The sequence below is a fragment of the Haemorhous mexicanus genome, chromosome 20 (genome assembly GCF_027477595.1).
Source record: "Haemorhous mexicanus isolate bHaeMex1 chromosome 20, bHaeMex1.pri, whole genome shotgun sequence".
NCBI classification, from domain to species: Eukaryota; Metazoa; Chordata; class Aves; order Passeriformes; family Fringillidae; genus Haemorhous; species Haemorhous mexicanus.
The window spans coordinates 2,773,565-2,791,989 of record NC_082360.1 but is presented as its reverse complement, the minus strand read 5'-3'; the positions used below and the strand labels follow the sequence as shown (position 1 = coordinate 2,791,989).

General features: G+C 37.7%; 1 protein-coding gene across 15 annotated transcripts in view; it reads right to left on the bottom strand.

Annotated features, from left to right (window-relative positions):
* Positions 1-18,425, bottom strand: part of B3GNTL1 (UDP-GlcNAc:betaGal beta-1,3-N-acetylglucosaminyltransferase like 1) — a 108,044-nt gene that overhangs the window by 79,851 nt on the left and 9,768 nt on the right. For all 15 annotated transcript variants that reach the window (XR_009488902.1, XR_009488901.1, XR_009488904.1 and 12 more), the window contains one exon: positions 10,774-10,839. Coding sequence is in view for 10 of the 15 variants with exons in the window: in XM_059864310.1 (XP_059720293.1) it covers positions 10,774-10,839 (66 nt within the window). In the remaining 5 variants the exon portion in view is untranslated. The remainder of the gene's footprint in view (positions 1-10,773; positions 10,840-18,425) is intronic.

The following is an 18,425-nucleotide window of genomic DNA, read 5'->3' as shown; positions in this document are numbered from 1 at the left end:
ACAGCACAAGATGGAAACTTAGTTTCTTTATTTAAAGAGTCACAGTGAAGCTGAACAGATACAGAATACAAAGAACTTTGAAAAGATGAGAGATTAAAGAGGAGAATTTCAAATTTGTTTTTCTGAAAACCTGTTTCTCAATTACAGCCAAGTAGGAAGTGCAGTCATCTCTTTCCTGGCAGCCTGAAATTTAAATTAGAAGCAGAGGACAGAGTTTCACATTTTTATATTAATTTCTGAGCAGACTGATAATTTCATAAATGTTGTGGGTAATTTAAGCAAACTAAAAGTAAATGCTGAATCCAGGTGCTCAGCTAAAGGACTGCAATTCCCTGAAGTCCAAAAAACAACTGGTTCAAATCCCACCTCCTCACACTTGAAGAGAAAACTGCCCAGGTTTGATCAATTATCTGCACACACATGAGGAGAGGTGAAGGCAGACAGCAGAAGTGCCATTAAATGGGATCCTGACAGCTCTTTTCTTGATTATACATCACTGTTTGTAATTTCTAGAGTTTGACTTCGAGTCTTAGCTAAAATTCCCTCCTACTTCCATCTAGCCACACAGATAATTCCATTGCATGCTCCAATTTACTTCTCTGAATTTTGGCTCACCAAGCTGGTTCTGTACTTACTGTAGTGTAGGGCTTAAAATGTTTTGAGCCTTTTGGAACTGAAAAAAAAAATGATGAGGAAAAAATGCTCATCAAATAAAGTTGTTATTTAGGAATTACTGGTATTGCAGTGAGAAAAATCAATAGGTTACATTGAATTTAGCCATAATTTGGAGCACAGTCTTTGGAAAGGTAACTTTGCAACACAACAGGAGAATAGCTGCAAGCTCATTAACACAATTTACATGCTGTAGGAAGTGCTGTGTTTGCACTCCCCTCTGCCCTAAGAGCTGCTTTCCTCTCATTTGCAGACCCAGCACCACTCAAAGCCACTTTTATCATCATTTAAGAAGTTTGTTTTACAGACAAATGTGAAAATTGCCACGATGCAATCAAGTTTATTTCTAGATCCTCAGCCCAGCAAATCCCCCAGCCTTGTGCACTTCAGCTGTGCCATTCCCTCCCAATGGGGCTCTGACACGTGACTGGGATTTCTGACTTGTGGCTGCAAGATAAACACCACCAAGCTGAGCCTTTGATTCAGCATCTGCAAAGCCCAGCTCATGTAACCAGCTCCTTTCACACAATGAAAATCAGATTATTTAGAGCACAAACAGCTTCCTCCAGCTCCCCTGTGAAAGGTGTGGCAGCACAAGCAACTGCACACTGGTTCCATTTCCTCCATGCCTCATAGAGGTTTTATATTCACTGAATATTTCCTTAGAGCTTTCAAATTGAAGTGAAAAGTTTTTCACTGTTGCTTCTCTCATAACATTTAAAATACTTTGATAAAAATCTTTCTGGCCTATATCACACCCATTCCTTCCAAGAAACTCTGCATTAGAAATATTCTTTTCAGTATTTTGAGTATCTGTTTCTATGTAAAATTAGAGTTCATCCAAGTTTTAATTTTTGATCTAATTAGACAAGTTTGTTTTTATTATTACAAAAGCTGGAGTGTGGCATTCACCTGTACCTAGATTAAACTATGCAATATATACAATAAATGCAATAGGCTTCTTATTCCAACTGGAAACTTGCTGAAATGCAGTATTAATATTACTTGTGTAGGAAACAGTACCATGAACAATGAATAACAGAAATTTCTGGCTCATAACTAAGGACTATGGCAGTTCAGGAAAAAGTAAAACTCTCATCAGGACAGAAAATCATGACAATCCTTTCTGCTACCACAGCAGTGAGGTAATTTGCTTTCTAGACAGATAATTGCTTTTTTAATGTATTAAAGGTAACTTAGAGCTCATTCAGCTTTTTATTTAATTGCAACCAGCACTGGTGTCTCTGGAAAAAATATAAAAGAATTTATCCTTTATGACAACAAGAAACAGTGATAGGAAGAAGAAGAAGAGCACAAAATAGGGGATTTATCTTAAGTACCAACAATTACCTACAGTGAAAGGCAACACAAGTAAATTTTAAAAACAAAAAGGGCTTCAAGTGAGCTCTGTGGGGAAGAAGTGGCCAAATATAGGATCAGTTTGTGGCCATACAGTGCTGCTTCATCTACTGCTCCACCAAAAGCCTCCAGCATCTGCCAGTCCTGTCTAGATGATCTCAAGCAGGAGTAAAAATGGCATTATTGGTCTGTACTTAGGCACTGAATCTCTCTTCTGTAATAACTCCACCACTTCACACAGTTAGGAGTGGAGTTAATGAATTGTACCTAAATAACATTATCAGAATGAATGTCACAGCCATGTTCTTCATGCCACTGCATTGAAAATATCTTCAGGAGGTAGGGAACTATAAGGCAGTACAACAGGAATATGATTCAACCAAAACAGTACAAACAACAACAGTGAAAATAACTCTGAGGTTCTCCACGTCACAGCACCCTGGCAATAACAATCCAACCAGCACATTCAGTAAATTCAGAGTTATGCTCGTGTTCAGAGGAACTGGGCAGGATTTCTACACACATTGCCAAATCCTGCTTAGAGCTGCCTCTAGTCCTGTGAGGTACAGAAGTGTCCTGTGAGGTGAAAAAAGAGAATTTCAGTCTCGTGTCTGACCTGTGCAAAGCCCAGTGCTCTGTACCCAGTCAGACATGTCAGGGCTCATTCCAGCTCTCACCAGTGGTTCTGAAATTCAGGTGGAGATGTTCCTTAGTTTCATCATTTTAGAGTTTTATGTTTTGCCTTGCACATTGAAGTGGAAAAGGAAGTGGGGGAGAGGAAACAAAGTTGTAATGAGTTGGCAATTATTAAAACCAAGGCGTTTTCTGCAGATGTGGTGTTTTTGAGTTTTTAATCACTACAGCTTCCTTTACCACAAACAATCTTCCTTATTCAGGAGGCAGCCTATGGGTCAGAACCCACCCCTTGTACTAAAGAGGAAATGAGGATGAAACAATTATTGGTCTTCAATTTTATCCCAATATTTTCCCCCTTTGTTTTAAAAAAAGAGGAAATGAACAAAGACAGGCAAAAGCATAAACTCTCCACAAGGCAGGGGGCACTGGATGTACAAACACACCCAGGAGTTCCTCATATAATGTATCTTCTCTTAAGGAACTTTATTATTGAAACAGCTATTGAAAAAATATGCATTTTAGCATGAAAAAATCCATGGCTTTTCTGTACAAAAGAAATGCAACTTTCAAAGGTTATACAAAGTACAGAACCTGATTCTACATTCTGAGGAAGAGTGTGCAGTGTTCTGTTTCATTTTAGAAATATGACAGAATGATGTAAACCTCCTTGAAGAGAATGTCATTAAGTACTTAGTGATGCTGTAACTAGAAAAATCATAACATCTGATCCTAGATAAGGTTCAGTGAAAAGAAAGATTATCCAAATAACAAGCAAAAGAGGGAGGATTATCTCAAGGGCACAACACCTTTTCCCCCAGTATGCCTCTTTATGAGAACCCACAGATGGAAAATCTGAAAATAAAAAGCTAATGAAAGTTATTTTCATTATAAATAAACTGTATTAAATAACTCTTATAAGAGTTATTTAATAAGAGTTACCTTATCCTGAATGTTTAAGAGCAGCTTTAGTTCATGAAGCCCACATCTTCTGTCCTAAGGAAAGGCAGATGTCACCTCTGCTGTCTCCAAACCCTACTTCAATTATTTTTATTGTAGTAAATTTATGCAGTAATTTCCTTTAAGAAAGATTTTGTGATTACAATTTAATGCAATTAAAAAGGAAAAATAAACTAAAGAAATATTTTATTTCAAATCTTCCCAAAAGTATATACTGCAGGAAGAAGGTGGTAAAATGTGTTTCCTCTCCCAGTCATTTCCAAGGGAGGAAATTGTTCTTCAAAACATGACACCTGTGAGGTAATTTGCATTAGGTGCAAATATACAAAATACACCCTGGTGTATTTGAAACATGTTTTAGAAATTATAAAATATGTTGATGTTGCTGACTCCCCAAAGAAGCCTTTAGGTCAGATGAATATCCATTTCCACAGATGCTTCTATCTTGGAGCAATCCATTTGTAAGAACACCTGTTACACATTCTACTTGACCTTAGTTCAAGTCCAAAGTCCACAAAAGGATGTGGATCTGGAAAATTACATGTTTATTTTCAGCACATAAAAAGAGAGTAATCAAAAACCAAGGAAGTCTGAATTTTCTTTAGTGAATTTATATTGAAAATAAGAAGTCATGGTGTAATCAGAGCAGTCCAGCTGAGCATCACAACACAGGAAGGTTTAAAAAGATGTTGTCACATGTGTGAATTCATGAAGTTTGAAGATGACATTTTGGGGAAAATTCCAAGTAAATATCATTGAAGAGATAACAATTTCTTTTGTCTGTAGCTTCACAAAGTCTAATTGGATTGCAAAAGTTCTCACCTCAGCAGAATGTCTGAACACCAGGAGGAGGGAATCCTGATTTTTTAACATTTTATGCTTCAGACATAGTTTTAAAAATGAAATATGTTTACATGAATGAAATGCATTACAGTCAGACTTCCATGAATACCAAACTCCAGTAATCACAATCATTTGATGGTGTTATTGGCATGTGGAGGCCATTTTAAACACAAATGTAATTACAAAATCGTGTCAGTTGGGCTGTTTCCCATTTGGAGGATTTGATTAAATGTAGAACAGACCTAGGCTGACATCGTGACTTTGAAAATGCTCTGTGGTTTTTTTCAGAAATACCAAATTAAAAAAGATCTTTAAGGAAGCTGCCTAATAAAAAGCAAAGACACAGCTGAATTCCAGCAGATCTGGATACACAGGACCAATTACCAAAAATATAAAAATAATACTCTCACATGGTCAAAGAAAGAATTTTCATATTCCCCAGTGCAAAAAAAGGAAAGGAATCATATTTTTTCCTCTAGACATACTCCAGTGTCTCCACTTGACAAAACCTTCACACAACTGCTGCTTTAGTTTCTACTCTCCAAACCAAGAGAGAAGGTTATTGAAAATAATAGATTATTGATATGTTACATATAAGTAATAAAATTCATTAATAATAAATTAATAATTAATAAATTACTCTTATTTTCTATAATATATATTATAGAAATAAAAGTTATTTGTTGTTCATTAATTTATTATTTATGAAATAAATTTTTATATATATAAATTATTTTTTAAAGCCTCTAATGACAATTTCCTGAAGTGAAATCTAGAAATGTTTTTATAAGTATCTATATTGGGTAGCCTTAATTCAGAGTTACATTTTCCACATGCTGGAGAAGAATGTACAAGACTTGGTAGTTTGATAATAGTTTGCAGTAAAAGGGAACTGAATATTAAAAAAAATTCTGCTGACCAGAATAATTAAGACTAGTTCATGAAAATATTCCTCTGGACATAAAAAAAATCAACTGATGTTGGACAATCAACAGCTGCATGTAATCACCTCAGGAATATAATCTCATTTTCCTTCTGTCTATACCAAAGATAAACCAGAGCCTCTTCAGATCAGCCAATTCCTGCTAACAGGTTTATGCAAACAAATTGGATTTGTCATCCAAGACATGACAGCACTCAATGAATGTCTCTTCAATAGCTGTTGGATGAATTAATTCTTGTATTAAAATTAACCTCTACAGGCAGGGCTTGCTGGGACAGGCCTGGGCAGCTCACACGGATCTGTCTCAAACCTGCAGAGTAAGGGAGGCACGAGGAGAGCTCTGCAAATGAACTAAGGAGAAAAAAAGATTATTTAAGTTCTATGCAAAGAAGATTTTAATCGACTTCACCAATTTAATTGTCCAAAATAAAAGCATTTATCAAAGGAAATCTGCTAAGCTATATGCCACAACAGGAGGACAAAGCATTTAAGGGGAGATGGTAAAATCTGGACTTCAGAATGAAAGACACAGAATGAGAGAAGATCACCAACAACCTCACTGAACACAGGAAGGATGCAAATTAAGTGGTGGTACAGAACTGAATTTAAATGGAGGACAGAGAGGTAACATTCAGCATTATGTAGTTCTGCTTTATGGCAGTTTAATAAAACCTCACACACACTCATTGTCTTTTCACACCAAAACTTACAGAATCAAGTGGATCTGATCATTTTAGCCACAAGAAAAGAATGATATGACTTGAACTAGTGCTCTCTGTAGGCAGAGCACTCACCAAGGGAGGGAGGAAAAAACAGTCTTGCTACTTTCTAACACATGGCAGAAAGGTGTGACAGGTCTCAACATGCAGAACACCACAGGGTACAGTGACATGAAAAAAAAATCTATTAAATTATGACTTTCAGAATTAAAAAATATATGTTTCCAGACCAAAAGGGGGGAAAAAATCATCTTAACTTCTAAATGTAGGTAATTTGTGAAGTTCAGGGGTGGGAGGGAAACAGCCAATGCCTTTGGCCTAGAGCTGTGCCCTAAAGAAAGGAGCAGCTCAGCTCTCATTCATCTGCTGGTTTCTCCAATTCCCGGGCCGATTGTGCAATATTTGTTTCAGCTCTCCCAGGGCAGGTGAACAGATCTGTGAGCCACCAGCTCACAATGCCAGCCAGGAATTGTTCAAGTTCACTCAATCCCATCAGCTATCTTCAAGTCCCATTAACCATCAAAGATATGCAGAATTCAGGCAGTTGGTGAACACAGGCAGATAATCAACAGATAAAAATGGCTTTAGGCACTGCTGCTCTTGATCTAAAGCCAAACTACAGAATATGCCAAAAATCTGCTTTAGAGATGCAAAACAGTGAGAATTGTTCATTGAAGAAATGGAAATGTATATTCATGTTCTGTCACAGGCCCAGGTATCCTACCTGTTTGAGACAGAGGATTGTAATTTCACAGCAAATAGAAAGGTGTTCATTGTGACACTGCTACTGATTCACCTCCTGCTGAGCCAGAGAAAACAAAAGGAAATAATGTTCTTTATTCCTATTGCCCACATTCTCACTCCAGCTGTTGTCTCACTGAGGTAGGAGACAGTGAGGAAAAGCTTTTAGTCGTTTTTAAGCTCTTAAATGTTACTCAGTGTCTCCAAGATCATTCCCAGGTCCAGTGATTCTCCTGCAGCATGCCCAGAGCAGGGCCTGCTGGAAGCATCCAACAACAAGATCCAACTGACATCCCCTCTCTCCTTGAAACAAAAATCTTTGGAGGTTCTCAGAGGGTAACTCTGTTGAAATTAAATAACAGAATTAATGAGAGGCAGAGTGAAAGACTGCACAGTGTGTGTGATTTGGGAAATAATTCCCTGGGCTACTCCAAACTTAGGAAGTTGTTCTGTAGAACACCAGTACATACACTGGGTTGGAGCTCCAGAAGAGCACACAATAAGATATGAAGGCATGATTTTTTCAGAATTAAGGGAAATAGAAGCTTGAATCTTCCTATTAATTAGCTGCCAACAAAGCATACATGTTTTGTGGTTGGTAAATAAGCAACACCTGGCTTATCAGGGATAAATGGGACAGATACAGCTTCTAGGGATAAACAAAACCAGTATGATGTCCCTGAGCTCCACAACTGCTAAAAGTAGGGATTTGCACTGAGCCTGATATTTCTTAAGCACAACTTAAGAGTTTGTAGTATAAATACACAGAGTCTCAAAAGCTTGTGTCTTCTGAGAGTGTCTATTTACAGAATTCACATGAGGGGGACTTAGAGATGATGCAAAACAGTCACCAGAGGACAAGGTGACAGCAGTCGTGCTTCAACAAAAAGCACAATGCATGAGTGATTTGTATTTTGAGATCCAAAATCCTCCACTCTGAACATTGCCAAGGTCAGAACAGTTCCACCCTACAAGCCTTATTTTTAAAAAGTGTCCCAGATAAGAGCAGCTTAAGAGAATAGAAATTAACTTGCTCTTTAAAGCACAATTAAGGAGTCTGTGATCCAGGAAATGAGACACAAAGGCTCCTGCTGTTACCTCAGTGTTCCAGTACCTGAACCTGGGGCAAGCTTCTTGCTTTCTCAGAGATGGAGACACAGGTTTCTTTAAAGAATAATTTGTTGGGAAGATCCCAGAGGCATCTGATCTCTTTGGTTCTGCTGTTTAGTAACCAGGTTTCAAATCAGAGTAAGGCAATTTGCATTTAAGAGTAACACAAAAGAGAAGAACCTCAGGGATGAATTAAGACCTGGGAGATTTCTATTGGTGGGCAAAGTTGGAGACTTTTCCTACCTGTAGATCCATAATAACAACAACAGCAGACTGAAGCCTACAATATCAGTGTTCCACTAGGAGCACTGCTCTTCAATCTGACTCCCAGTAACAATCAGCAGGACTAGGATTAGGAATAAAATTTCTCAAAGTATATTGAGACTGCATAAAGTCAAAAATCCAGGTCAGGAGAAGTTGCAAAACAGTGGAAAGTGCAAGTCTGCAAATTAGAATTTCAGGAACAAACCAAAAAAGCTCACTGCTTCACAGGCATTTCTCAACCTTCTGCTTTTTGTTTTAATTTTTTTTTTGTTTGCCCCTCCACCTACTCTGGTTTATCAGACTGATTGAAGCCAAGCCAGAACTTCAAACACAGAACAAAACTTCATTCAAACATCCCCAAATATCTTCCAAGGCCAGAAAATTGAATGGCATGATTATTCTGGGGACAGAAGAGAGATCATTCTTTTAAGAACAGAAGTCCACCTTGCCACTGGTCAGTAGATTTGTGACCAGGCCAACTTTTTCCAAAGTTGTGTCAGAACTCTTGAGGGGCTCTGGACCAAACTGATCTATCTGCTCACCAGAAACAGTTGGATGTGTTCCCCTTTCTCCTTCAGACCTTTGATTTAGAGTTCTGGAAGATCCAGCATTGACCAGCAGGTTACACCTCCCCCAGGCCTCCCACACATTTTCTGTAGCTGTAACATGGAAGATGTGCTGGCTCTGGTGGAAATGGAGTTAATTCTGCCAGTGCTGTGTGCTGGTAACACACCAGTGCTCTGAGCCCTGCTTCCAAGGCTCTCCCCAACATTTTCCCTCTCCAGAAGGCTGAGGGTGGGCAAGGCAGTCAGATCCAAACTGACATAAGGACTGTTCCTTTTGCTTTTCATAAATTACTTATCTTGACCCATGGTTTTTTTCCATGTTCTCTGTCTCCCACCACCCCATCCTTCTGAGGAGTGAGAGAACCCAGTCTCAAGGCAGGGCCACCACAAGTACCAGACTGCACCAGGACCATAAATTCACCTGAATTTGGAACATGGCAGTAACAGGTTTGTGTTGCTTAGATCATAAAGGCCCTTCAGTCTACTCAGGTCCTCTTTATTACTTGTTTGATTGTCATTTAATATCTCATACTGAGGGTTGTTGGGCACTAAAGTATAACAGAATATAAACAAAACAGTGGAAGTACTTCCTAAAAAGACTACAAACTGTTTAGTTTAATTTGGTCTAATTAAAAAAGTTTTAATTTACATCCATAGAAGCCATATAAGCAAGAAATATGATAGCTCTTAGCACTAATTTCCATAAAACAAGAATACTGGACCAACTTGCCTTTCTGGTTTTTTGGCATCTGACTGCAGAATTACATTAACTGATGGATATCAGAACAAAAACAACTTTGGATTTATCATTTTATTGTGTTTGTAATGCAAGCTAGGTTACCTGCTACTCAGGCACTATTAAAGCTCCAATTTAATAAATCCCACTGTAAGGATGATCAGATTTCAGAAGAGCCCTAATACAGGTGGTGTGATGAGCAGGTACACATCCCACTGCTGAGCAGCAGGTTGTTTGGCAGACATTCCTCAGCCAAAAAAAGTGTCTTGTGGAGTTCAAAAAGTTCAAAAGGTGTTTAGTTGACAGAGAGCAATAATCCTAAAACTGTGTGTTTTGTTCAGATACCTGCAGGAAACACCTTCAGGACAGACCAAGTAAATCAACCTTTCCTTTCCAGAAACCTCTGGCACATTGAAATAAGTATCACAAGAGAAAATGTCAGAGATGTGGAAACAATAAGGCTGATTTTGCTGAATGTTCCTGATAGGAATAAAAACTCAGTTTTCAAGTTTATAAAGGAATATCTTAGTCAATAGTATTGACAAATTAACTGCCATAACAAGTATATATATATACATATATACACATATACATTATCTTTGGATAAGTAGAACATACACACAAACTCTCTCTAAAGAACACTGACTCTAATCACAGAAAATCATATAAAAGCAAAATCATATAGATCAGAGAAAAACTCTCTCACATAATTCCTGACAGTTTATTTCACAGGAATAAAGAATGGAGTTCTAATAATGTTTCATTTTACAGGCAGACATAGAGAGAAACATCAGCTGAACTGTAGGCCAGCTCACCAGTGGTAACAACCCATACATTCCCTATGGTTTACAGTTCCTTAATTATTAAAAGCAGATAAACCATAGCTGTAGCCAATCCTTTGCAGCTTTTCACATGACTTGGAAAGGCTACATAAAAAAGGCATTCTCCTTCAGATTACAGACATTAGCCAAACCTATATACTTATTTGCAAAAGAGTATCACTGTTGTAATGAGATCTGGTTTTCTGAAGAGAGAAAATAAAAGGAAGAAAAGAAGTTCAATCAAAGCTCCCATTCAGTGCAAGGATTAAAAATAAAGGAAAAGAATACACTGGTTATTGCTTTGCCTCCCCAAGCCTCACTGTGAAATTTTCATATCCTTTTAAAGATGTATCCGGAACTCTGTCAAAGAAAAACCCAGAAATACACACAAGAAAAAAGTACTCACACTGTTTGGGTGTTGAATGGCAACTTGGTGCTGCAGCCTAACCCGCTGTGGCATCATCACATCATCCTGGAATAAATAGCACACTGTTACTGAACATAAATAGGGTCACAGAACACTACTGACACACAGTAGAATATGTTGCTAAATGAACATCATTTTACTGGCTTGCAGTCAGAAATGCAAATGGAACAGATATGAAGAGACTTCACACTTTTTGTGGATTGAACTGGGTGCTGTTGGAGCTGGAAGTGATCGAAACTACTACGTGACAGTGGTGTTGTGATCTCAACACTCATCCACAGGCACCCACACATTTCACATTTATTTCTCATGAAACTCTCCAACGCTTTCACAACTCCCCCAGCAGCACTGGCAGTGTGAGGACAAGGAACTACCCTCAGTTAAAGCCATGAGATCTGAGACATGGCAATGTGAGGAAATGTTCTCTGTAATCTGGCTGTACCTCGTTCCACTGACAATGAAAAGCCTTTGGTCTCTAGATCTAAAAATATGTCATATTTCATGGGCACAAAACCCAGTACTTGTGAAATGAGAAAATTCTAAGGAAAAGGAAAAAAGGGAAGTACCCACACTCATAGAATGCATTAGCATTGACACTGGCTTTAAGACACACCATCTGGATTTAAATTTTGTGTTAGCACTTCTTCCACTTGTAGCATAAAGATCTGTTCTATTTACATACAAAAAGATGGGTTGTTTTGTGAAAAGTCAGTAAATTTGCTATCCTGCCTTGAACTGTTAGGAGAGATTCCTTTCAAACTTATATTATTTCCTGTACAAAATTAAATCCTTTCTAGACAGTAATTTTACAGTTTATAGAAATTACAGCACAATTTTTCCTCCCGAAATTTAGGCCCTTGAGGTTTCTACCTATATTCTTTTCCATGTTGGTGCCATATTTCCCCCCTTTTAAAGAATCAGCCTTTTTTAGATACTGGTTAAAGCTAACACAGCCTATTTCTTCTCAGAGTATTTCCAAATAAACTTAATCAGGCAAACATAATTCAAAGGAGCCATGAATTCCTGTTCTACAGACACCCTTTTAACAGTTCCTCACACTGAAATCATTCTGATTTTCCTATTAAAGCACAATCCCTCAATATTGAATTTCCAACCACTTTCACATTAAAACTTTCCATCAAGTCAACAGCAACAGAAAAAAAATATTAGTGTTTAAGTACCTACAGCTTGAAGAGTTGAATGACCTCACTATAAAGGTGCCCCTGTAGTTTTATCAAAACATGCATGATAAAAAATGTTTCAGAAGTAGGTCCAACTATTTAATACAATTCAAGGTTAAAGATAAAACAAAATAATAATAAAACGGACTCTTACCACACATAAGTTTATAAAAGATGGGAGGACTATGTTGTCAAAAGCATTTTTCTGTATTTTGCATTTAGGATATGTTTAGTCATAAACATGACAGCTGTTCCTGATTTTCAAAGCCAATAGAGCAAAAAACCCCTTCAGATTTCCCATGACTTCAAAACTACAATAATATTATTTACCACCTCATCCACTTTATCAACTGAGCACCAGAATTCCAGTATCAAGCAAGTGTTCCCATCAAACCTTTACCCTATTTCCCACAAGAAAAACATAATCCTCTTTCTTTATGCCAAATACAGAGCTGACTTTTGTGAATTAAAACCTGGTTGTCATACAAGCTATAGCAGATATATTTTAACTGAACTTTGTTCATTCCTTTACAAGTTGCTATGGGTCCTTAGATGTTTTCTTGGTAAATACAAAGGAAGAGGGGGAAAAGGGGGGAAGAAAATGGAAAACAGGAAAAAAAGGGAAAAAAAAGGGAAAAGGGAAGAAAAGGGGAGAAAAGGGAAAAAAGAGGAAAAGGGGGAGGGGGAAAAAGGGATAAAAAAGGAGGGAAAAGGGAAAAAATGAGAAAATCCACCAAAAAGCAAGGAATTTCAATGCTCAGAACAATGTAACCCTCATCTTTTACAAGATACAACATTTGGTCTTGTGCTAAAAAATCTCACTGTTCATGATCCCACAGAACAGAAAGAACTCTCACATTCTCAAAGATGAAAAATAATATACTTGATTTAAAAAGGTTAAATCAGCATGGAAAGCATTCAAACCAAATCAAAATAACCTATGCACCAAAGAGGTCGATGTCATGTTTTCATAACCACCCAGTTTGACAGGAATGGCCCCGTTCCCCTAAGAAAACACTGGGTCAGTTTGATGCTGTTGGCAAAACTCACAGATCTGGGGCTTAGGCTATCAGAGAGCATCAGTATTCTGTAAACTCCAGCTAAAGAGGGGGCACTATAACCACAAAAACTTCTAAATGCCTCTTTTTATTAATACAGCTTTGTTCTCTAATGCTGGAAAACTCAATGAACTCTTACCCTGCATGACCTGTATTTCCTTTAATAATTCTGTCTCATTTTTTATTAGCAGCTTTACACACACACTGCACTGCTGGATGGCTCTGTGATACCTTCTGAGTTCATGGAAGGAGAAAGAAAGATGGGAAATAAAAAGAATATAAAAGTTTAGGAGATAATCCCAAATACTATAACAATGAGTAATATAATAAAACTATATCTAGTATATACTAATACTATATATAATACGAATGAGTAATATCATAATAATATAATAATGAGCACAAAATATAAATCACACCCCAGACAGAAATGAGACCATCATTCAGCTTTTTTGGATTCAGGTTGGTATCAGAAAAGTAACTGCAAAATCCAACTTTGACAGATTCCTTGCTATGGGTGACTGGAAAGGTAACCATGCATTTATAAATGTATTTATCATGAAATAATCTTAGGGAACTTGGATGGATTTAAGACTGGTATTTAAAAACCTAAGTAAATCTGAATGAGTAAAACCAAAGTGATTGTACCACAAATTAAGAGCACCTTAAAAAGAATTATGGAATTTTAGCAACTATAGTATTAAACAACTAAGAGGGTATGATATTTTACCCAACAGTACACAATAAATCACAAATTTTCTATCAAAGCTGTTGCACTTCTGATATTGAATTCAGCAAATGCGTTGCCAGACTTCAGTTTCTACAGGAAGAGTTTGGTCATCTTTTTGGTTTTTTTTGGTTTAACACTGAGAACAAAACCTCAGTAATCAGGCAAACACTTTCCAAATGATTTTTGACTCATTTCAGACAGAAAAAAAAGGGTCTATAAAAAAGAGGGAAGTATATTTAGTTGGTTTCTGTTTCCTAGGTGAGGGTAGGGAAGATAACAGCAGTAGCAGTGACTTATATTGAAAAATAATTTTAACAAAACAAAGTTTACAATAAAATCCAGTTTTCTCTGTTCACATGGAAGTCTCTAGTGGTTGTCCCCTAGCAGCTATACAGCTGACAGGATGAAGAGAAATTTCTCACATGAAAAGAATGGACAAAAGAAAAGAAATTTAAAATAAATGTTAAATAAATGCATGCCTTCCCTAATCATATACTTGGAATACAAAAGCTGGCCCCTTCAGCCAGGCTGTGTGGAGCACATCAGGGTCCCCAGTTACCACAGTGGTAACTTCATCATTTTCCCTTAAAAATTGGTGCTTCTGCACTTGAGAAAGTAAAACAAAATATACAATTTAATGCACAATACACATCTACTTTTTGCAACCGAGGGCAAGTTCACAAAAAACAAAACATTATAGGTCAGTATTAAGGTGCTTTCTTAAGCTCACATTACAGACTCAGCATCTCCTGCTTTTCCAAACTCCTTCATATTTGGCTGCTCAAAATGAAAAAAAAAAAGGATTGGGAGCTGATAGACTTCCCTCCCATAACAACAGCACCTTCTTCCCATCACAGCTATTAAATTAAAATACAACCAGCAGCAGCAGCGGGAGGAATGTTTCACTCACTGAGCAACAATATGGCATCTCCAAAATCTTTCAATTCATCAAATGGTCCATTCATTTATCCTGCACCTGCTCAGACTAGAGGGAAAATCTTTCTTTGCTATTGTTCAGTTCAACTCCTTGAACCAGGAAAGTGAAATGCCTGGGACCTCCAAAAAGTGGCCTGTCAACAGCTCTGCTGAAGGAAATACCCTGATCCCAGGCAATTCTCCAGGGGCTGCTGTTTGAACAGCCCCACACTATCAAACTCACTGGAACCAGGCACTCAAATGGCACCCACAAATCACCTGGGACTAATCATCTGTCAGTGCTTGCAAGATTGTAAGAAAAAATGCTACTTTTCTGTTCCTACTCCCAAATTAAACTGAGAAAGAAGGGGACAACAAAGAAAACATTTCAAATTTAAGAAGCTGACTGCATTGAGCATATTTCTTGTGTTTGAGCAAAGCAACAAACAGGTCTACATGGAAAGATCTATGTGATGCTTTTATGAGCCTGACTATCTTTTTAATGGAACCTTTTAATTAAGCATCACTATTAGCTGATCAGGAAACTTTGGCTGTAGAAGCAGCTCCCACCTCAGTGCAATTATTCAACAAATGCAGACACATGCCTTTCCATATCTTGATTTTCTGTGGTCACTGGAGATCACCTTGATTTTTGCTGATAGATCACTGAAAAATGATGTGTGTGCAGCCAAGTGAAGCAGGTAACTCCCAAGGTGTTCAGCAGCAAAGCCAGTAAATCCAGACAAGAGTTAAAATTTCCCAGTGATTCCAAATGCCCTCTTTAACTACTGAATAGATGAAGAAACATGTAGGGAGAGGTAATGGCAACCAAATTCTGAAGGTTTGCCTCTTCATTTAACATTTCATACCAGACAGAAACATTTAATCTGGTTTTAATACTAACACATCTTTGCAAAACAATGATAGGGATGATGTCTTCAAGCACTCGTATTTTGACTTTTTGGCAACCAAATTCTGAAGGTTTGCCTCTTCATTTAACATTTCATACCAGACAAAAACATTTAATCTGGTTTTAATACTAACACATCTTTGCAAAACAATGATAGGGATGATGTCTTCAAGCACTCGTATTTTGACTTTTTGGGGCTCATTAGTGCTTAGGAAACATGGACAACTCTTCTGGTAATGGAGTTCACCACTATATCCACACCTGCTACTTGTGTAACAGCTTATTTCAGTTTTTAAATCAGAGGAGAAGTTCCCAAGGACCAGTATGTTAAACAACAGCAGAAAGGAAATACATGAACTCTGATCACATCTTCATTTCCTATGAAATGCAAAATAATTGGAAAGAGAGGAGGAATATTTCAGAAGTTTATTAGTGCCTGTAATGTATAATGGCAACTAAGAGGAAATCTATGCTTCCAAACCCAGGAAGTTACAGAGGCTGGAAAAATAATCTGTTTATAACTGAGTGTGCCTGACACAGCTGGCTAGAGAAGGTCCCACCACCTTCCTCCAAGGCCTTTAGCAACACCCCCTCAAGGAGGAGGGCTTGAATTTGAACCTCAAGGAACATGTGCAATTTGAAATTAAGCAATTATGCACACAGCAATTAAGAATTACCATTCCCAACTTAAACCATGCAAACCAATCTCCCAAACCAAAAGGAACAGGTCAGCAGCTGCCAATTCCATCACAGGAATGACAAATGTGCTGTGGTTCACCCTCATTTTTGGTGAATAAAACTTACCAGTGTCCCCATGGCATTTTGGACTATTAGCAAGCAGTGACACTGTGGGAACATGGTTTAAAGTCATATCTTTGAACTGCCTGAAATTGTTATAAACTGCCAACAGAGCCTTTCAAAAGATTAAAACAAGCAGGTTAAGTTCTCAAGTGATTATGACTGGGTTTGAAACACTGCAGGTCAAAAAAGGACACATTTTTATGTTTCTTCTTTAACAGTAAGGATCTCTCCAACAACACACTGAAGAAACCTGAAATAATTGGAAACTCCACAGATTATTAGGATGAAATGAAAGCACGATCCTGTTTGAAGAAATAGTTTCAGACAAGTAAAGGCATGTTTATGTGCATGGCAATGAAAACAGCAGCTCAAAGCAGAATTTTTAGTGTAAGAGCTCTGCTGTGCTGCAAGGGGGTAAATGCTTCTAACAAAGATGGCACCACCCCAGAGAAGTGACAAACTGCAGCTACAGTACAATGAAACTGACAGATAAAGTCATAACTGCAGTCAATTTGAAGAATAAAAGCTAACAGTGAAATATATTTGCAAAATTAGCCCTCATTTTCCCATATTATGAAAAAATTTTTAAGCAGCTCCAATTTTTCTACTTGTTTTCCCAAAGAGGAAAAAATGCCTCAGTAGCTTGGAGGTGAAATCTGTAACAACAACCAGAGTAAAAAAACTCCACAAGAGCTGTTAGTCCAACAGCTGCCACTTCATACTAGAAAGGCTGATCAAATTCTGACAGTTCTGAGACCTGTAACCTTTTTTTTCCACATTTCTTCCCAGTTTGTTGTCCTCAGAAATCTGTGTTGAGAGACATAACACGAGCAGCTTGGCTCCAGCTGGAATGGCAAGCAGAAACAGCCTTGCTGGAGCCAGCATTTCCAAAGATGCTCCCAAATATGCTCATCCACTCATTCCACTTCACAGAGAAAGCAAAGAATGTACAAAAAGCCAGGGATGCATTTCTCCACCTATTTGTAATGTGCACAAACAGCTCCATGCCTCTCCACATCCACCTGTAGCAAACCTGAAATTGTGGCTGCACTTCTGAAGGTCAATTCCTTGGCATTACTGCAGCACATTCCAACAGGCTGATATCAACATTCCTTCCTAGAGAGCTGGATACTGGACTGGTGACTGAAATGAAGAAGGTAGGTGGTGTGTGGAAGCAGAGTTGTTAAACAGCTGGCAACATCTGTGCCCCAGCTTCCACCACACAACATTTACTAACTACAGCCAAAACACTGAGCAAGTGTTGGACTTGTAGCAGTTTCCACATCCATTTTATTTGCTCTGATCTGTTTTCAGCAAAACACGGTAGTCACAAGGGGAGACAGCAGAAAATACATTTAAGTAATGCCAGGTGTTTAATATTTCTTTTGTAACAAGATTAGGCTTCTGATAGTCCAGAATGCCTCTGATTTGAAAAAGCAATAGAAGTGCACAGAACAGAAAATCTTGGTAACTTCTCCTAAGCTTATCCACACTGTAAAACATGAAATCCTCAACTCACTTCAAGTAATCCTTGATAATACTAAATATAAACTTCTGCTAATGACAATATTGCAGAAATACAGTATCATTACCAGTTAGATTCCTTAATAATTGTAATTTGCTTCCCTGATGTTTTGTTTTCCTGCAATAGTCAGCCAACAGAAACAACACAGCAGCAGGAAGATTTTAATATAAGGTAAATAACAAATTGAGAATTCTGAAGAATCACTATGAAAATATGAATTAACTTCATGTAGAGAATTTGATTTTCTAGTTTACTGCCAGTGATTTTCAAACAACTAGATCTGTCTGGATTGAAAAGAAAGACTAACCCATAATTTACTTCAGGGCATCATGATATACATACTTGTGACAGAAGATATGAAGCTTCATGGGACAAGAGTAGATTAATTTCTCAGTCATGTACTCGTGGACTCAGATAACTTCAGCCAGCTCAAGCACACACATTCCTCATCCCACAGACTCCCTAGAATGCCCTGTGCAAGCCTAGAATATCCAAATTTTGCAAATCATAA